Below are 16091 nucleotides of genomic sequence, written 5' to 3'. Positions count from 1 at the left end.
CATTAATTCAGAAAAAGAAATAAAAAGACAATAGAAAAAGAAATAAAACGAACACAGGGAAGAAAAAAAAAAACATTATACCTACCATACACCCCACCCCTCGCCCCCACTGATCACCAGCATTTCAAACCAATTTTATTTTAGCATTTGTTCCCCCTATCATCCACCTTCATTCCATATGTTCTACTCCTTTGTTGACAAGGTAGATAAAAGGAGCATCAGACACAAGGATCCCACAGTCACACAGTAACACTGTGACAGCTGTATCATTATTCAATCATCCTCAAGAAACATGGCTACTGGGACACTTCCCCACACCTTCAGGCAGCTCCCTCCAGCCTCTCCGCCACATCCTGAACAACAAGGTGATATCTATCCAATGCATAAGAATAACCTCCAGGGTAACCCCTTCGCTCTGCTCGGAATCCCCCAGCCACTGACACTTTGTCTCATTTCACTCTTCCCCCCCTCGGTCAAGAAGGTTTTCTCAGTCCCTTGATGCTAAGTCTCTGCTCATTCCAAGATCTCTGTCCCACGTTGCCAGGAAGGTCCACACCCCTGGGAGTCATGTCCCACGTAGAGAGGGGGAGGGTGGTGAGACTGCTCATCGTGTTGGCTGGAGAGAGAGGCCACATCTAAGCAACGAAAGAGGCTCTCTTGGGGGTGACTCTTAGGCCTAAATTTTAAGTAGACTTGACCTATCCTTTGTGGGGTTAAGTTTCATATGAACAAACCCCGAGACTGGGGGCTCAGCCTATAGCTTTGGTTGTCCACACTGCTTGTGAGAATATCAAGAATTCAACTTGGGGAAGTTGAATTTCTCCCCACTCTCACCATTCCCTGAAGGAGGCTTTGCAAATACCTTTCCACTCACTGATCGAATCACTCTGGGGTTCATCGGGGCATCACTCACTCATACTGGTTTGAATAAGAACTGTGGGGATTGCATGCTGCAGGCTATGTTTAACAGGAAAACATCAGCAGTAACAGCAACATCAGGGGTAAATAATGGGGGGAGGGACAAGAGGTAAGGGGAAGTTTAGATTTCCTATTTGTTGAGGGTGTGTTTACTGGTTATCTTTTTCTTGGGAACAATGAAATTATCTAAAACAGAGTGTTGATGGACCGTGGATTTGGGGCATTACATATGATGCCTGATGAATGCAGATGGCTGAAGGATGCACTGACTGAGAAGTAGATTGGTGAACGATGGTGTATATGTATGATCAAATATGGTGCTGCTACAAAAAGGAGTCATGAGGCATGCAACAGTGTGAATGAAACTATGGGACATGTGGTGGGGCAAAATAAGCCAGAAACAAAAGAACAACACTGGTATGGTCACCTTTAGAAAATCCTCTAAGAAAACAGGGGCCTAGGCTGTAAGCTTTCAGAGCAGACATTAAGTCTGGAGGGTGATTATTATTTCTGGATTTTGAGAGGTTGTTTTATATATATAACTTGATATTTAGAGATAAGAATGAAGCTAAACAGGTCGGGTTAAAGTAATTCAAAACACAGTCTATATTTTAGAACGACACATACTCTTTGAGACCAAAGGAAGAAAGGTTTATTTTGTCTGGAACCTAAATTTGCTGTAGCACATAATCTAACTCAACCTGTCTGGACAGCTCAGTTCAAGAACCCAGACACCGGGACCCCAGAATAAGAATGAGGGCCTTTAATCCTGTATAGCTTAATCTAATGCTTGGACACATCCCAAAATATATTAAACAGATAATCAAAAAGCATTAACAAAGTCCCTTAAGGAGTGGGAGAAAAAATATGGAACTGTTAAACTTTACCACCAGGGAAACCACTGATGTTGTGTCAAACATTAGGGACACCCAAATCAATAGACCAAGCCCTATACTTCTGGAGGACCTCTGTTCTTGCTCAGATGTGGCCTCTCTCTCTCTAAGCCTAACTCTGCAAGGAAAACCATTGTACCCCCCACTCCACCCACCCCCATTATGTGACACATGACATTCATGGATGAAAGTCTCCCTGGCGGCGGTGGAGATGACTCTGAGGGATGAGTCTGGCCCTGACCAAAAGGGAGAAAAGAAGTGTAACAAATAAGGTATCAGTGGCTGAGAGAGTTCAAATTGAGTTGAGAGGTTACTCTGGAGGTCACTCATATGCAAGCTTCAGTTAGACATTGCTACCTACCATAACTTGTCAAACCATTTCAGCCAATCCTAAAGAATACCTAGGGCAATATATAAGATTCTACAAAGGTTCCATGCACTAGGGTAACTTTTCAGAAACCAAAACCTCCAGATGAGTCCCTGAATCAGGTAAGTCCTGAAACCTAGAGGGTCAGCCTCTCCAGAACATCAGCTAGTTCCATCTCCCTACCCATATTATTGACATCCCCTTCCAACATGAAAAAGTTAGAATGGGCAGAGCCCAAATACCCCTAAAGAGTGGGACAGAAATATTAAAGGTGATGATGAAGTTATACAGAGAAAGTAGGGTTTAATAAATGAGTATGACTGCTGAATCATTATATTGATATTTCTTTAGTCTCTGGTATCTTAGAGCAGCTGGAAGTAAAAACCTAAAATTGCAGAGTTGTAACCCATCCAAACTCTGAAATCTGTTCTACAACTAATTGTTGCACTGTGCTTTGAAAGTCATTGCTTTTTTTTGCATATATGTTATTTTTCACCAAAAAGAAAAAAAGGTCGATTATAAATGTAAAAAAGAGAAAAAGAAAAAAAAGGAGTTGTGGGAACAGACCATACTTGACGCAGCTTTATGGGCTCTAAATCCTCTGCTGGATCGGAGAACAACAACATGCACTGGGTCTCCACTTCACTTACCTTCTTCATGTTCCCTCCGAGCGCAGGATACGGTGGTTTGTTGACGTGACTCCAGTTGACGGGCACGCGGGTCATCTCGTAGAGCTGGAAGATGACTAAGGCATCGGCAAGGTCACTAGAGACAGGACGGGAAAGCAGATGAAGGCAGAAAACACTCGTACTGCCTGATTTTATTACGTACACCGGAGATGGCCTTATGTCTTTAAATATATAACAGAGCCATTTAATGCTTAAAGAATTGCAGGACATTTCTTTGACCAAGAACCTCCCATCAAGGAATCTGTCCAAAACTGGTTCATAAATGTTTACGAAGATATACACACAAGCACATTCATTGTCACCGTATTTATAAATTCGGAAACAGCCTAAACGCCTGGCAGTAGGAGAATGTGGAATTCAGAATCTGTACTATAGACTCCTGGGGCCACCAGCGCCCGCAGGAGGCAGCTCGGGGTGGGGATGTCCGAGGCTGTCAGAGATCCTGTTCTTAAGGCCGAGCCGGCCGTGGGGGACAGCAGGGCATGCAGGGTCTTCTGGTGGGCAGCATCTTAACTTAATTCACCGTGTGTTTTAGTCCTCTTACTGGAGTCCTTTACAAGAGGATGAAATTGAGAGAAACACACAAAGAAAAGACAGAAGCTGAGCCAGAGGGGCAGAGAGGAGGTCACTGAAGCCAGACACTGGAAGCAACAGGACCCAGGAGAGAAGGGTGAGCCAGGGACGCTGCCCTAGGCCTTGTCGTGTGGCCGAGTCCTGGGTCGCTGGCAGCCTGGCCAGGAAGAAGGGGTATCTTGGCGATGCCTAGATTTGGACATTTTCATGGCCTCAGAACTGTGAGCTTGTAAACAAATGAATCCCCATAGTAAAAGCCAACCCATTTTATGGTATATGCATTTCAGCAGCTTTAGCAAACGAAAACAGATACATGTACTGATATGAAAAGCTTTCCAAGACATATTGTTTTAAAAAGCAAGTGTCAGAACACTGCATATAGTTTGATCCCATTTATGTAAAAAAATTAAGAGAAAAAATAGATTTAAATACCCATATGTGGTAAAGGCTGTTAATAGTGATTACTTCTATGCAGTGTAAAAAATGCATTAAGGAGAGGTAAGGACAAGATCAGCATGTGTTATTTTATTCTCTATCGTTATGTACTTCCTGAAACTTATAAGTGAGATTAAGTTCATGTATTGCTTATGTATTATGAGGTTTTTTAGCTTTTTAAAAATGAGTACAGGAAAACCACAATAGCTACTCAGTAGGCATCTGCTCATATTAAACAATGAAGGGAGGAATTTATAAGCAAGTAGGAGCTCTTAAAGTAAGAATCCCTCTGCTATGGACTCAGAAAAGCATATTCTTTTGAGAAGTTCAACGTATGTCTGTAGAATCTGTTCTCAACTCTGTATGCTAAGGGCATAAAGAAAATAGTAATTGGTTTTAACATTGCTAACTCCGCAATGTATCACATGCCACCAACAAACTGTGAACTGAATTATGTTTTGCTAAATTTCCTATTAGAGTTATCTTGCACCCTCTGAGAACACACCAAATGGCAGTGCAGGGGACTGGCCTGTGCGAGGAGACGGAGCTGAGGAAGAGCTGTCACCTCTACACACACCTGAAGCACTTCATATAAAAGCTCACTAATGTATCTGCGCAGGTTCTGGAAGCTCAGCTCTCATAATGTTTTATTTTAAATGAGTTCATTCTCATTCCTATTGTGCAGTATTATTATTCATATAATATGCAAACTGTTATTCATATTTTGCATATAGGAAATCTGAGGTCGAGAGAGTTGGTTTCCAGAGACTTCAAGATAAGTTCCACAACCAACTTGAATTAGAAAAATTCCTACAACTGATAGTTCATAAAGCATATTTAATAATTTGTTTGGAAATGAGAATTTTCAGTGAAAAGCAATCTCAGTTATTCTAATGGGTTGTCTGGTGTGGGGCTGGGTATATGTAGGTGGGGAGGTAAAATGCTTAGGAGGGCGTTAGGATATAACCCAGGTACAAACTCACGGACACTTGGTTCTGGTGCCAACAAGTTCTTTGGTTATTCCTTTTCTGTACCCAGTGGTTATTTCTAAGGGTGGGAGTTCTTTTGAGAATGTACAATCCTTTTTCCAAAAAAAAAATATGCCTATGCCTAGAAGCCCTGTACTAGAATTTCAGGATCTACAGCCTACAACCAAATGATCTCCAACTAAAACATTTGGTGAATTCTCTTCTCCAATGTCAACCACAGCAAGCTCTAGCATTCTTGACTACAGTCTCACAATCTTAATCCCTTATTTTAAAATTTACCTTTTAATTGTAAGAGAAATACATGCTCATTGGAAAAAATTCAAACCATATTTTAATTTACTAAAGATTAAAAATAAAAGTCTCTTCATTACACTCCATTCTCACTACCATACAGTTTGGTTTGCATCCTCCAAATTATCTTTTATATTCATAAGCAGATAAGAACACACTCAATTTTTAGCCCAAAATGGTATCATTCTATATTTTGTTATTTTATTTCGATTATATATTCTAGAAATTTTTTCAAATTAGTCCATAGATATCTAATCTCTTCTCATCTCCAATATTTGAATCCTTAGCTGTCTTGCTGCTTGAATGGTTGTTCTGGTACAAATGACTCACATCTCTTCTTAACTAGCTGGAATTTACAGTCTTTTAAAGAATGTTTCAAATATGGGCACATCGCACTGAAGTCAATTACCATAATAAGGCAATATTAGTTTTAATATTCACTAAAGAAAATCTTCAGTATTCACCAAGAAGCAGAAACTACCACATCATAAATCCTCAGTTAGTCAGTAAATTTGGTCTTTTCTGACATTAGTCTTCAGTTCACATTTGAATGCCAACTCAGTTAATAATTATCAAAAAGTTTTCTCGGTGTATATTAGTTTGTTAAGCTGCCGGATGCAATATACCAGACAGGGAGCAGCCTGTGGGCCTCCACTCAGCCCTCCAGGACACGGCTCTGGGTTCGGGCTCGCTCAGCATCCTTGGGAAGGCACACGGCAATGTCTGCTGGGCTCTGCCTGAGTCAGGCACCTGCTCTCGCCGTGGGCACTCCAGGTATCTCCAAATCTCCGTGTCTCTGAAGTAACTGTTCTCCAAGCATCTGCATCAGCTCTGAAGTTCTCTTTTAAAAGTCTCCAGTACACTTATCCAGACCCACCTGGAAACGGTGGAGTCACTTCTCCATCCAATCACAGGTCCCACCCACTATTGGGTATGTTACGTCTCCATGGAGATAATCTATTCAGAAGCTTCCACTGTACAGTATTGAATCAAGATTTAAAGAAACAGCTGCTCCCACAAGACTGGGTCAGGATTAAAATACAGTTTTTCACAGGTACATAATAGCTTGAAACTGGTACAGTGTGTAAATTAGCAACAGGTTTAGTTAACTGATCCTTTTCCTAAAAATATATGCAATTAGTTGATAAGTTCTTCTGTATTTTTTCAAGTTAAGCCGGTAGATTACATAATAAAGAGAGAAGGAAGGTGTCCTCCCATCCACACCTTGTAAGGCACATTGTTAGCGCTACCCAACAGCACAGGGAATGATTCAGTAAAATACTTTTTTAGTATTACCAATGTTAATGTATTGCCATTTTTAAGCAAGAACGATTGAAATAAATTACATTTACTTAAGGGAAACAGATTATTTTTGCAAATTAGAAAAATATACACACAACAAATCAAGGATTAACAGAGGATTTCTGACCAAAGATAAATGGAAAGAATGTATATTACAATGAAACATACTGATGTAATGATAAAAAATTTTGCAAATATTACTGTTTTCTAAACTGTTAAAACTGAAATAATTTTATTTTCCTAATCAATATTATAAAAGAGTAAAGTGGATCCCCATAACTAGATTGTTTATTTATACCATCAAAAATCATAACTAGGACTTCCGGAGAAGAGGGCGGCTTAGTAAGACGCGCGGGTCTTAGTTCCTCCTCCAGAAAAGCAACTAAAGAAACAGAAACAATACGAAACAGCTCCCGGAGCCACGACAGAGACCAAATAGACAGCGTACCCCATTCTGGAACGGCTGAACGGGCAGGGAGAATCCGCTGCGGTGAGATACCCGAGGGGCGCGCGTTTTCCCGGCCAGGGCGGCTGGCGACTGGGGTCCCCTCCATGCACGTGGCTCCCCGGTCTGACTGGGAACGTTGGATAGCGGGGCCCTCCCGCCACGCTTGGTGTCTTGGGCCAGCTGGGCAATTTGGACCAGCACTCCCCCAAGCCGCGGCGGCCAGTGACCCCCCCCCTCCACGCGCGGTTTCCGGGCCAACTGCGAGATTCGGATTGGCAAGTTAAAGGAGCCACAGCATCTTTTACTGGTGGGCCCCGCAGACAGACGAGCGCCACGAGCGCCACCTACTGGGCAGGAAAAGAAAAACAGAGCCCAGAGATTTCACAGAAAAACCTTTCAACCAGCCGGGTCCCACACCCAGGGAAATCTGATCAAATGCCCAGACACCAGCAGAAAATAATGGATGACGCTCGGAAAATTGAAGATATGGCCCAGTCAAAGGAACAAACCAACAGTTCAAATGAGATACAGGAGCTGAGACAACTAATGCTGAATATACGAACAGAAATGGAAAAACTCTTCAAAAACCAAATCAATAAATTGAGGGAGGACATGAAGAAGACATGGGCTGAACAAAAAGAAGAAATAGAAAATCTGAAAAGACAAATCACAGAGTTTATGGGAGTGAAGGACAAAGAAGAAAAAATGGAAAAAACAATGGATACCTACAATGGTAGATCTAAAGAGACAGAAGCTACAATTAGTGAACTGGAGGATGGAACATCTGAATTCCAAAAAGAAACAGAAACTATAGGGAAAAGAATGGAAAAACTTGAGCAGGGGATCAGGGAACTGAATGACAATATGAAGCGCACAAATATACGTGTTGTGGGTGTCCCAGAAGGAGAAGAGAAGGGAAAAGGAGGAGAAAAACTAATGGAAGAAATTATCACTGAAAATTTCCCAACTCTTATGAAAGACCTAAATTTGCAGATCCAAGAACTGCAGTGCACCCCAAAGAGAACAGACCCAAATAGGCATTCTCCAAGACACTTACTAGTTAGAATGTCAGAGGTCAAAGAGAAAGAGAGGATCTTGAAAGCAGGAAGAGAAAAACAATCTGTCACATACAAGGGAAACCCAATAAGACTATGTGTAGATTTCTCAGCAGAAACCATGGAAGCTAGAAGACAGTGGGATGATATATTTAAATTACTAAAAGAGAAAAACTGCCAACCAAGACTTCTATATCCAGCAAAATTGTCCTTCAAAAATGAAGGAGAAATTAAAACATTTATAGAGAAAAAGTCACCGAGAGAATTTGTGACCAAGAGACCAGCTCTGCAAGAAATACTAAAGGGAGCACTAGAGTCAGATACGAAAAGACAGAAGAGAGAGGTATGGAGTAAAGTGTAGAAAGAAGGAAAATCAGATATGATATATATAATACAAAAGCCAAAATGGTAGAGGAAAATATTATCCAAACAGTAATAACACTAAAAGTTAATGGACTGAATTTCCCAATCAAAAGATATAGAATGGCAGAATGGATTACGACCCAGCAATACCACTGCTAGGTATCTACTCAAAGGACTTAAGGGCAAAGACACAGATGGACATTTGCACACCAGTGTTTATAGCAGCATTATCTACAATTGCAAAGAGATGGAAACAGCCAAAATGTCCATCAACAGACGAGTGGCTAAACAAACTGTGGCATATACCTACGATGGAATATTATGCAGCTTTAAGACAGACTAAACTTATGAAGCATGTAATAACATGGATGGACCTAGAGAACATTATGCTGAGTGAGTCTAGCCAAAAACTAAAGGACAAATACTGTATGGTCCCACTGATGTGAACCGACATTTGAGCTTGGAATATATCATTGGTAACAGAGAACAGCAGGAGTTAGAAACAGGGTAAGATAATGGGTAATTGGAGCTGAAGGGATACAGACTGTGCAACAGGACTAGATACAAAAACTCAAAAATGGACAGCACAATAATACCTAAGTGTAATGTAACTATGTTGGAAGACTGAATGAAGCTGCACCTGAAATACAGTTTTTTGTTTGTTTGTTTGTATCTTTTGTTTTTGGTTTTTTTCTTTTTCCTTTTTATATATATATATATATATATTTATTAGTATTATTTTAATTCTCTTCTCTATATTAACATTCTATATCTTTTTCTGCTGTTTTGCTAGTTCTTTTCCTAAATCGATGCAAATGTACTAAGAAATGATGATCATACATCTATGTGATGATACTAAGAATTACTGAGTGCATGTGTAGAATGGAATGATTTCTAAATGTTGTGTTAATTTCTTTTCTTTTTTTTGATTAATAAAAAAAATTTAAAAAAATCATAACTAATATCATATCCTTTTAATTAATAGCTTACTTTTAAAATCTACCGCATTGCCAATCCCCAGCATTCTGAAACTCTAAATGCTGGCTAAAATTCTTATGGAAACATGCACACACGTTGAAACATGAAAAGCTGGCCCCTCACTGTAAAGCTGAGACACAATAAAACACTTACCTGTACAGATGATTAATATATGGGTTGACCCCCAAGGAATTCATCCAGTTTCGGAACGTCCTCTCTTCCTTGCTCTCTCCTACAGCAGACACAGATTCACACTGATGACTCAGGACAAAAGGGATCAGGAACTAGATTTTAAACCATTGTGGCAGACATAAACTGGCCATACTTTACCGTGGTTCCTGTGACACTACAATTTCTTTAGGGGGGAAAAGTCCCTCGTTGCTGAAATCCCCTTCCCCTCCCTGTCTGGGAAGCCTTTATTTGCTCTGCATCTTCCCTTCTAGATTCCCGTATCTGCTGTCTCAGCTATTCAGTCATGGACTTCTGTGAGCGGAAAGGTAACAGCTCACCTGTGCTCCTGTCTGTAGTTATGATTCGATACAAAAGTGAGCGGGTAAATGCTAATGAAGCAAAATATTTTAGCAGTCGGAGAAATAGAAATCGAAAGCCAAATCTTTCCCAGGGCAGTGATTCTCACTTTGTGCAGACCGTGGTTTTGTAAAGGAAGGTTTCTGAAACCTACATTTTTTATTATACCAAATAGCAATGAAGAAGGGGAATTCCAGGTAATATTTCCACAGGTAATGAGGGATGTAACTGTTTCATAGGCTGCCTGAGATATGTGAGGCTGTCACTAGAAAATACCTATGGGGTGCAGCTTCCCTGCCAGGAGGCTGAGTGCCTGCCCTCCTGGGCGCTCCCTGTGGGTGGGGCTTACACACCTGCACGCTCAACAGGAGCCTCGCGCACGGCCCGGGTGTCCCCTCTGTCCCCTCTGCCCGCCAGTTCTCACCTGGACTGCAGCAGTCCCCAGGGACTACGAGATAATCTGCCCTCCAGCAAAGTCAGGGGCCAGTGGAACTAGCTGGCCTACAACTCACCACCAGCCTCCCGAAAAACTGAAGCCTTCATCCGTCTCCTTACTTCTAAGTCATGCTCCCTGCACTTGGGTCCCGGGACAAGGTGGCCTATAAATCCACAGCGCCAGCCCCCAGGGGCGCCTCCCACAGAGCCCCTCGGGTACCTGCGGAACAGTTCCCCAGACCTGGGAAGACAGAAGGGTTTGGGTATTCGTGCCAGACGGTGAAGACACACAACTGCCCGCTGTATTTTCATGTGCTTTTCAGAGCCATGACCTAACTGCTTCCCCAGAAACTGCTCTAATTGGTGCTCTACTAGATTATATCATCACAAAATCTCTCCCTCAATTTTTTTCCTTCTCGTCTACATAAAAAGTAATTAATCACTGTTAGAGCTGTCACTACCACTTTATAATAAACAGCTTACATAAGAGTTGTTTAAAAAAAGAATCAAGTTAAATTAAACACCCTAGAATCCATGCTTGCCTTGCTTGTCTGGGTTATGAAGCAGTGCAAAATAAAGGTGTGAATTCTCCCCAAAGTGATATAAATATAAACATGCTATGATCAATAGTTTAGTACACGTGACTTGGATTTTCCTTTTAATTGTTTCTCTAATAACTACCATCTGTTATAGTGCGATATAATTTTTTTCTAGTAGTTAGAGAATTTTTCTATTTTTCCAGATGGGAAAAGACAAAATATATTGTTAGATAACAAACACAATAAAGTCACAACATGATTTTTTAATTAAAATAATATCCAGATTCTGCTGAACCTGACGATGTAGGAAATAATATTTAAAAGACACTGAACTTGTATTTTACGGAATTCTGAAACTCTGATCGACTTCAGAGGCTCATATTCCTTCCTATTTTTCTTTTAAAAAATTATATAACTGATATTTTAATTTCTGATACCTAAAAAGCAAAATACATTTTATATGTGAGCATTTATTTATCTAATACCATTTCAACTCAGCTTGGTAAATAAATGCTCAAAGCCAGAAGTACGATGTGTAAGAGCCATGGGCAAGCATTACAAAAACATATGTATTCCATATCGCAAAATGCTGTCGCGACTGCAGACAGCTCAAGTCATCTTAGCAATAAAAGCTTAACCACTGAAACACAAGATCAAAGAACGATAAAACACTCCTTTCCTTTATGGGGTCAAACTAACATCTGCAACTGATAAAAGTTACAGAGAAAATAACAAATATATTAAAGGTTGACAACGAAAGGGGACCGGCCACATGCTAACTGGCGAGGCAGGGCTGGGTGATGCAGCCGGGCTTCTCTCCTGCCCTGACTGTCATGTGAGCAGTTACTGATGGGCTAAGCATCTCCACTTTTTATCACATTTAACTTGCTCTGAAATTCTTCAAAATAAATATTGTGAGTCCTGTCTGACTTATGGGAAAACACGGCTCCCACAGGTCCCTCAGATATTAAAAGTTGGAACCATAACTTGAACCAGGTCTTTTGAATTCCATGGCTCACGTACTTTGTACACCACAAACAGATTCGATACGGACTCTTTGTATGTCGCCCACATTTTTTGCTCAATTTGAAGCAAAGGTTTACTATTAAATTGGACTTCTAATTTCCTTAATTCCCTAGATAAATAATTCTTTGCCAACAAGGACATACTTTTATACGAATTTGGAAGGTCAACTTCAAATTTCATAAAGATCTATAAAAAAAAATTGAGAGAGGAAGAATTTCCGATGACAGTCAAAGCAAATGCACTTCTAGTAGATATATCAGGACATACATATGTTCTAGATAAGGATGATTGATAAATATTTCCCGTAGAATCTTCTTTGAAACATAATTAAGACTAATGGAAATATTTAGCAATCTCATTCACACTGAAAAATTCCAAAAGCATGCTGAACACTAGCAAAAGAATTCAAACATTGACAAACAGGAGTGAGAGTGAGCAAGTTGGAAAAAATATCTAGCAAGAATTCAGTTTCTATAAAAAGCAGATCATTTTTAATATGCCACTCTAAACAATGCCTTCTCTTGTTAAGACACAAAGGGATTTTGAAAATTTCCAGACTGATAAAAACTTAGCAGTCACTCTTGTTATTGATTTTTTTTTAAGTTCTAACCTCTCACCCTAAATTTCTCTTTCTGAAAAATCTAATTTTCTATGTGTCCCTTCTCAGTTTTATATATCTACATAGAGAATATAATCTTTATTTTACTGAACCTCAGGAACAGTGAACTGAATTAATCGTATCCTCCAAAGTATTCTCCACAGAACACATTTTTTAAATCTGAAGTTTCATTCGTTAAGCAAAAAAAAAACAAAATAAACAACTGTAATTCTGAGATGACAACGCCATTGGAGGCCTGGAATGGCAGTCAAAAAGGAAAAGATCTCTAAGCTGCTTTCTCATTCTTTCTGGGGAAAAGGGGGTGGGTGGTGACTGAATGAACACCACAGCGCACAATTCTGCCCACCCTGAGGGAGCCCGACTCGAGGGCCACCTTCTCCAAACTGGAGCAACAAAGACGAGCTCTGAGGTCTGGCCCCCTCCGACAACCGAGGCCTCTGCTGCCACCGCCTTCACCTTTCGTTCAGAGCCTAACCCGGGTTTTGGGGTACATGTGGTGGAGGGTGTGAGAATGGGAGGAGAAAAGGAGAGAGAATGAGAAACAGGACAGAAGATGAAGAACTAGATATTGATAGTGGTTTTGTCTCTAGGACAATTCATATATTGTAAGTGCCAATGACATTCAGTAAATGTAACATATCTCAATAATACAAAATAATTTGCTATAGAACATAATGAATGCTTTCAAAGATTACTTGTGATGTAAGCTTGTTCATTCACATAAGAGAGAAATAAAGGCTTTACACCAGATCATGAAGTCCAGCTGTCAGAAGTGGTTTTTAATGTGTTTATAACTACAATGTCCCATCATTATAGAAGGCAAATTAGGGGGAAAATTTACATACTCAAAGCCTTGCTCTGCTATTCTAATTAAACTTCCTTTGTCTTTCTTGCTTGTAGTCATTCATTCTATAGGCATATTAAGGCAGAAATAACACAGCATGAACAATGCAAAAATAAGTATCAAATGGTGCTAACAAAAAGAACATCACAGTGAATATACAGAGCATAGAAAAGGACTAAATACAGTACCTACATTAGGAGGGGTCAAATCTGCATTTCACGAAGCAAAACAGGAAAGTGTATAAATTACGAGACAGATAATGACAGTCCACACAACCAGACAAGTAATGAATATTATACTTCTTTCATGTATACTAAAAACATTAAAACGAGAACAATGCTAGAATCAAATTGTAGCTTTCAAAGGAGAAAAAAGCTCCATCTGTTTTTCGAATAGAAAATTCACTGTTCATATTGGGGCGGAATTACTGCTATGTGATCATTTAAGAGAATATTTTACATGTATGATAGCTCTCACTAAGCTCTCATAGGAAAGGAAAGATAAGTAAAATTTAGCCCAGCACTCTCTCTTCACTAAAACCATTCCGTTTTCTGTCACTTGAGCTTTTTAATGGACGCCCAGTCCTACACACGCTACACTGCACATGTGCCCACAATTCATCACCTCTGAGGGAGAAGGACGGTGTCATAAACAGATACATGCACGAGCCGGTCTAAGGCAGAAAGAACTTACCTTCCAACAAATTCATATCGATGTCACCATTATCAGGCTTGTGTAGGCATGGATATGTGTTAAACAGATTAGCCACAAAAGCTAAATTGAGCTTAGGATTGCCTGAAACCACATCTGCAGGAGTGACAAACTGTTTACAACCCAATTTATCCGCTTCTTGAAGCATGAATCCAGCACGCTTCAGGTCATTTTGCTCCTAAAAATGGAAATAAAACAAAAAGGGTCAAAATCAAACTTTTGATGGAAATACTTTTTGGCATATATATATATATATATATATATATGCAATTACTTTTCTGGAAATGTTTCAAATAATAACTCAAAATAAGGTCAGAGTGTACAAGAATTCCAAATCAACTTCCCCATTTCTTTTAAACCAATAAGAGCTAGTCTATTAGTTTTCTTGCTGGGATCACTGGTCATATTTCACCCTCATTGCTGAAACATCCTCAAATCGTCTTACTAAGCTCCTGCTGGTCAAAGCTGCAGGTAACTTCTCAGAGGTCACCTATTAGCATCCTCTGGATAAGAGACGGAGCGTCTCACCTATTCTACTCAGTGATATTTCCAGCAGACTTTCCTTGGTAAAGTGAAAAGCAAGTTGGGAAAAAATAAATATATAAATAGTATTAACATCAGAAGAAACAGCACATTTCACAATTGTAGAAGTCTGTATCAACGGGAGAGTAGATGAATAATACACTGTGGTGTATTCACACAATGACATGCAAAAATATGGGTGTATCTTAACAATGTAATAATATGCTCAAAAATAAGTGCTAGAAGTTTAAGTAAAACATGCTGAACTTTATATAAAGTTACAAAGTAAAACAAAAAATTGATTCTTTAAGAAACACATTTGGGTGAAGGAAAACTATATAAAACAGGAAAGCCACAGAACAATGGAGACAAAATTCAAGATGGTGGTTGCCCCGGGCGGTGATGGGGTGGGGAGAAAGATGGGGTGGGGAGCAGCTGTGCACCGAAGGGAAATTAGTGCTGAGGTTTTAGCTTTCTTACTGGACTGAGGTTCATGAGGACGCCTTACAGTTTTGAAGCAAACACCCAACCCCAAACAAAAGCAAACAAATACAGAGGCACATGCACACACAAAAGGACAAATATATTGTGAGTCCTCTTACGGGAAATATCCAAATAAGCAAATTCACAGAGACATGAAGTAGATCAGAAGTTCCCAGGAACTGGAGGGAGAGGGCAGGGGGATTACTGCCTAATGGGTGCAGAGGTTTCTTTTGGGTGATGAAAAAGTGTCAGTAATAGATGCTGTTGATGGTAGTACAACATTGTAAAGGTAATTAATGCCACTGAATTGCATACCTAAAAGTGGTTAAAGGGTCAAGTTCTGTCATTTATAAATTTGTTACTATAATACAAAAGAGCGGGGCACACATGGAGCCCTGATAAGGGTATATCATATCCAGAGATTATGATTTTTCTACTTCTGTGCACCAGAGTTGGGAAAAAAAAAAAGAAAGAAAGAAATTAGAGAAAGCTTTAGGTTCAATGCCATTAAACAATGAAAATGTCCCAAGGCAGACATCAAGAAGTCACTATTTGTGGGCTTATTTAGATATGAATTCAAATAAAGTATAAAAAGAAAGTTTGACATCTGTGAGACAATTGGAAATGTCAACACTGATCAGATATTTGATATTATTAAAATTACCGTCAATATTTTAAGTATGAAGCATTGTCATATTTAAAGAGCCATCTTTTAGAAATACATATTGAGATATTTATAGATGAAATGATATGATGTCTAGGATTCAAAATAATACAGGGAAGGGGGAGATACATGGGAGATAAATGAGACAGTATTAGCCTCGAGTTGATGATTGTTAAACCTGGGGGATGAGTGCACGGCAGTTCAATATACTGAATCTGTTCACTTTTGTATGTTTGAAACTCTCCAAAAGTTTTTTGAAGTTTCTAACTGTTTGACTCAAAATAACTTGCAAATGCTATAATACTAGGTTTCTGAGATGTTTAACATGAAATATAACTAATTAGTAAGGATTCACTCAAGTTACCATTAAAACCAAATATCATGGATATTGCACTTTAAGCATCCAACAGATTTTCACA

General features: G+C 39.6%; 1 protein-coding gene across 2 annotated transcripts in view; it reads right to left on the bottom strand.

The window, feature by feature from the left end:
- Positions 1-16091, bottom strand: part of PLS1 (plastin 1) — a 123621-nt gene that overhangs the window by 14626 nt on the left and 92904 nt on the right. For both annotated transcript variants that reach the window (XM_077130313.1, XM_077130314.1), the window contains exons 10-12: positions 13986-14181; positions 9455-9533; positions 2829-2943 (exon numbers count right to left, since the gene is read on the bottom strand). In XM_077130313.1, the coding sequence (XP_076986428.1) occupies positions 2829-2943; positions 9455-9533; positions 13986-14181 (390 nt within the window). The remainder of the gene's footprint in view (positions 1-2828; positions 2944-9454; positions 9534-13985; positions 14182-16091) is intronic.

The sequence above is a fragment of the Tamandua tetradactyla genome, chromosome 15 (genome assembly GCF_023851605.1).
Source record: "Tamandua tetradactyla isolate mTamTet1 chromosome 15, mTamTet1.pri, whole genome shotgun sequence".
Lineage (NCBI taxonomy): Eukaryota > Metazoa > Chordata > Mammalia > Pilosa > Myrmecophagidae > Tamandua > Tamandua tetradactyla.
The sequence above is the reverse complement of the archived record's forward strand: the minus strand, read 5'-3'. Positions and strand labels throughout refer to the sequence as shown.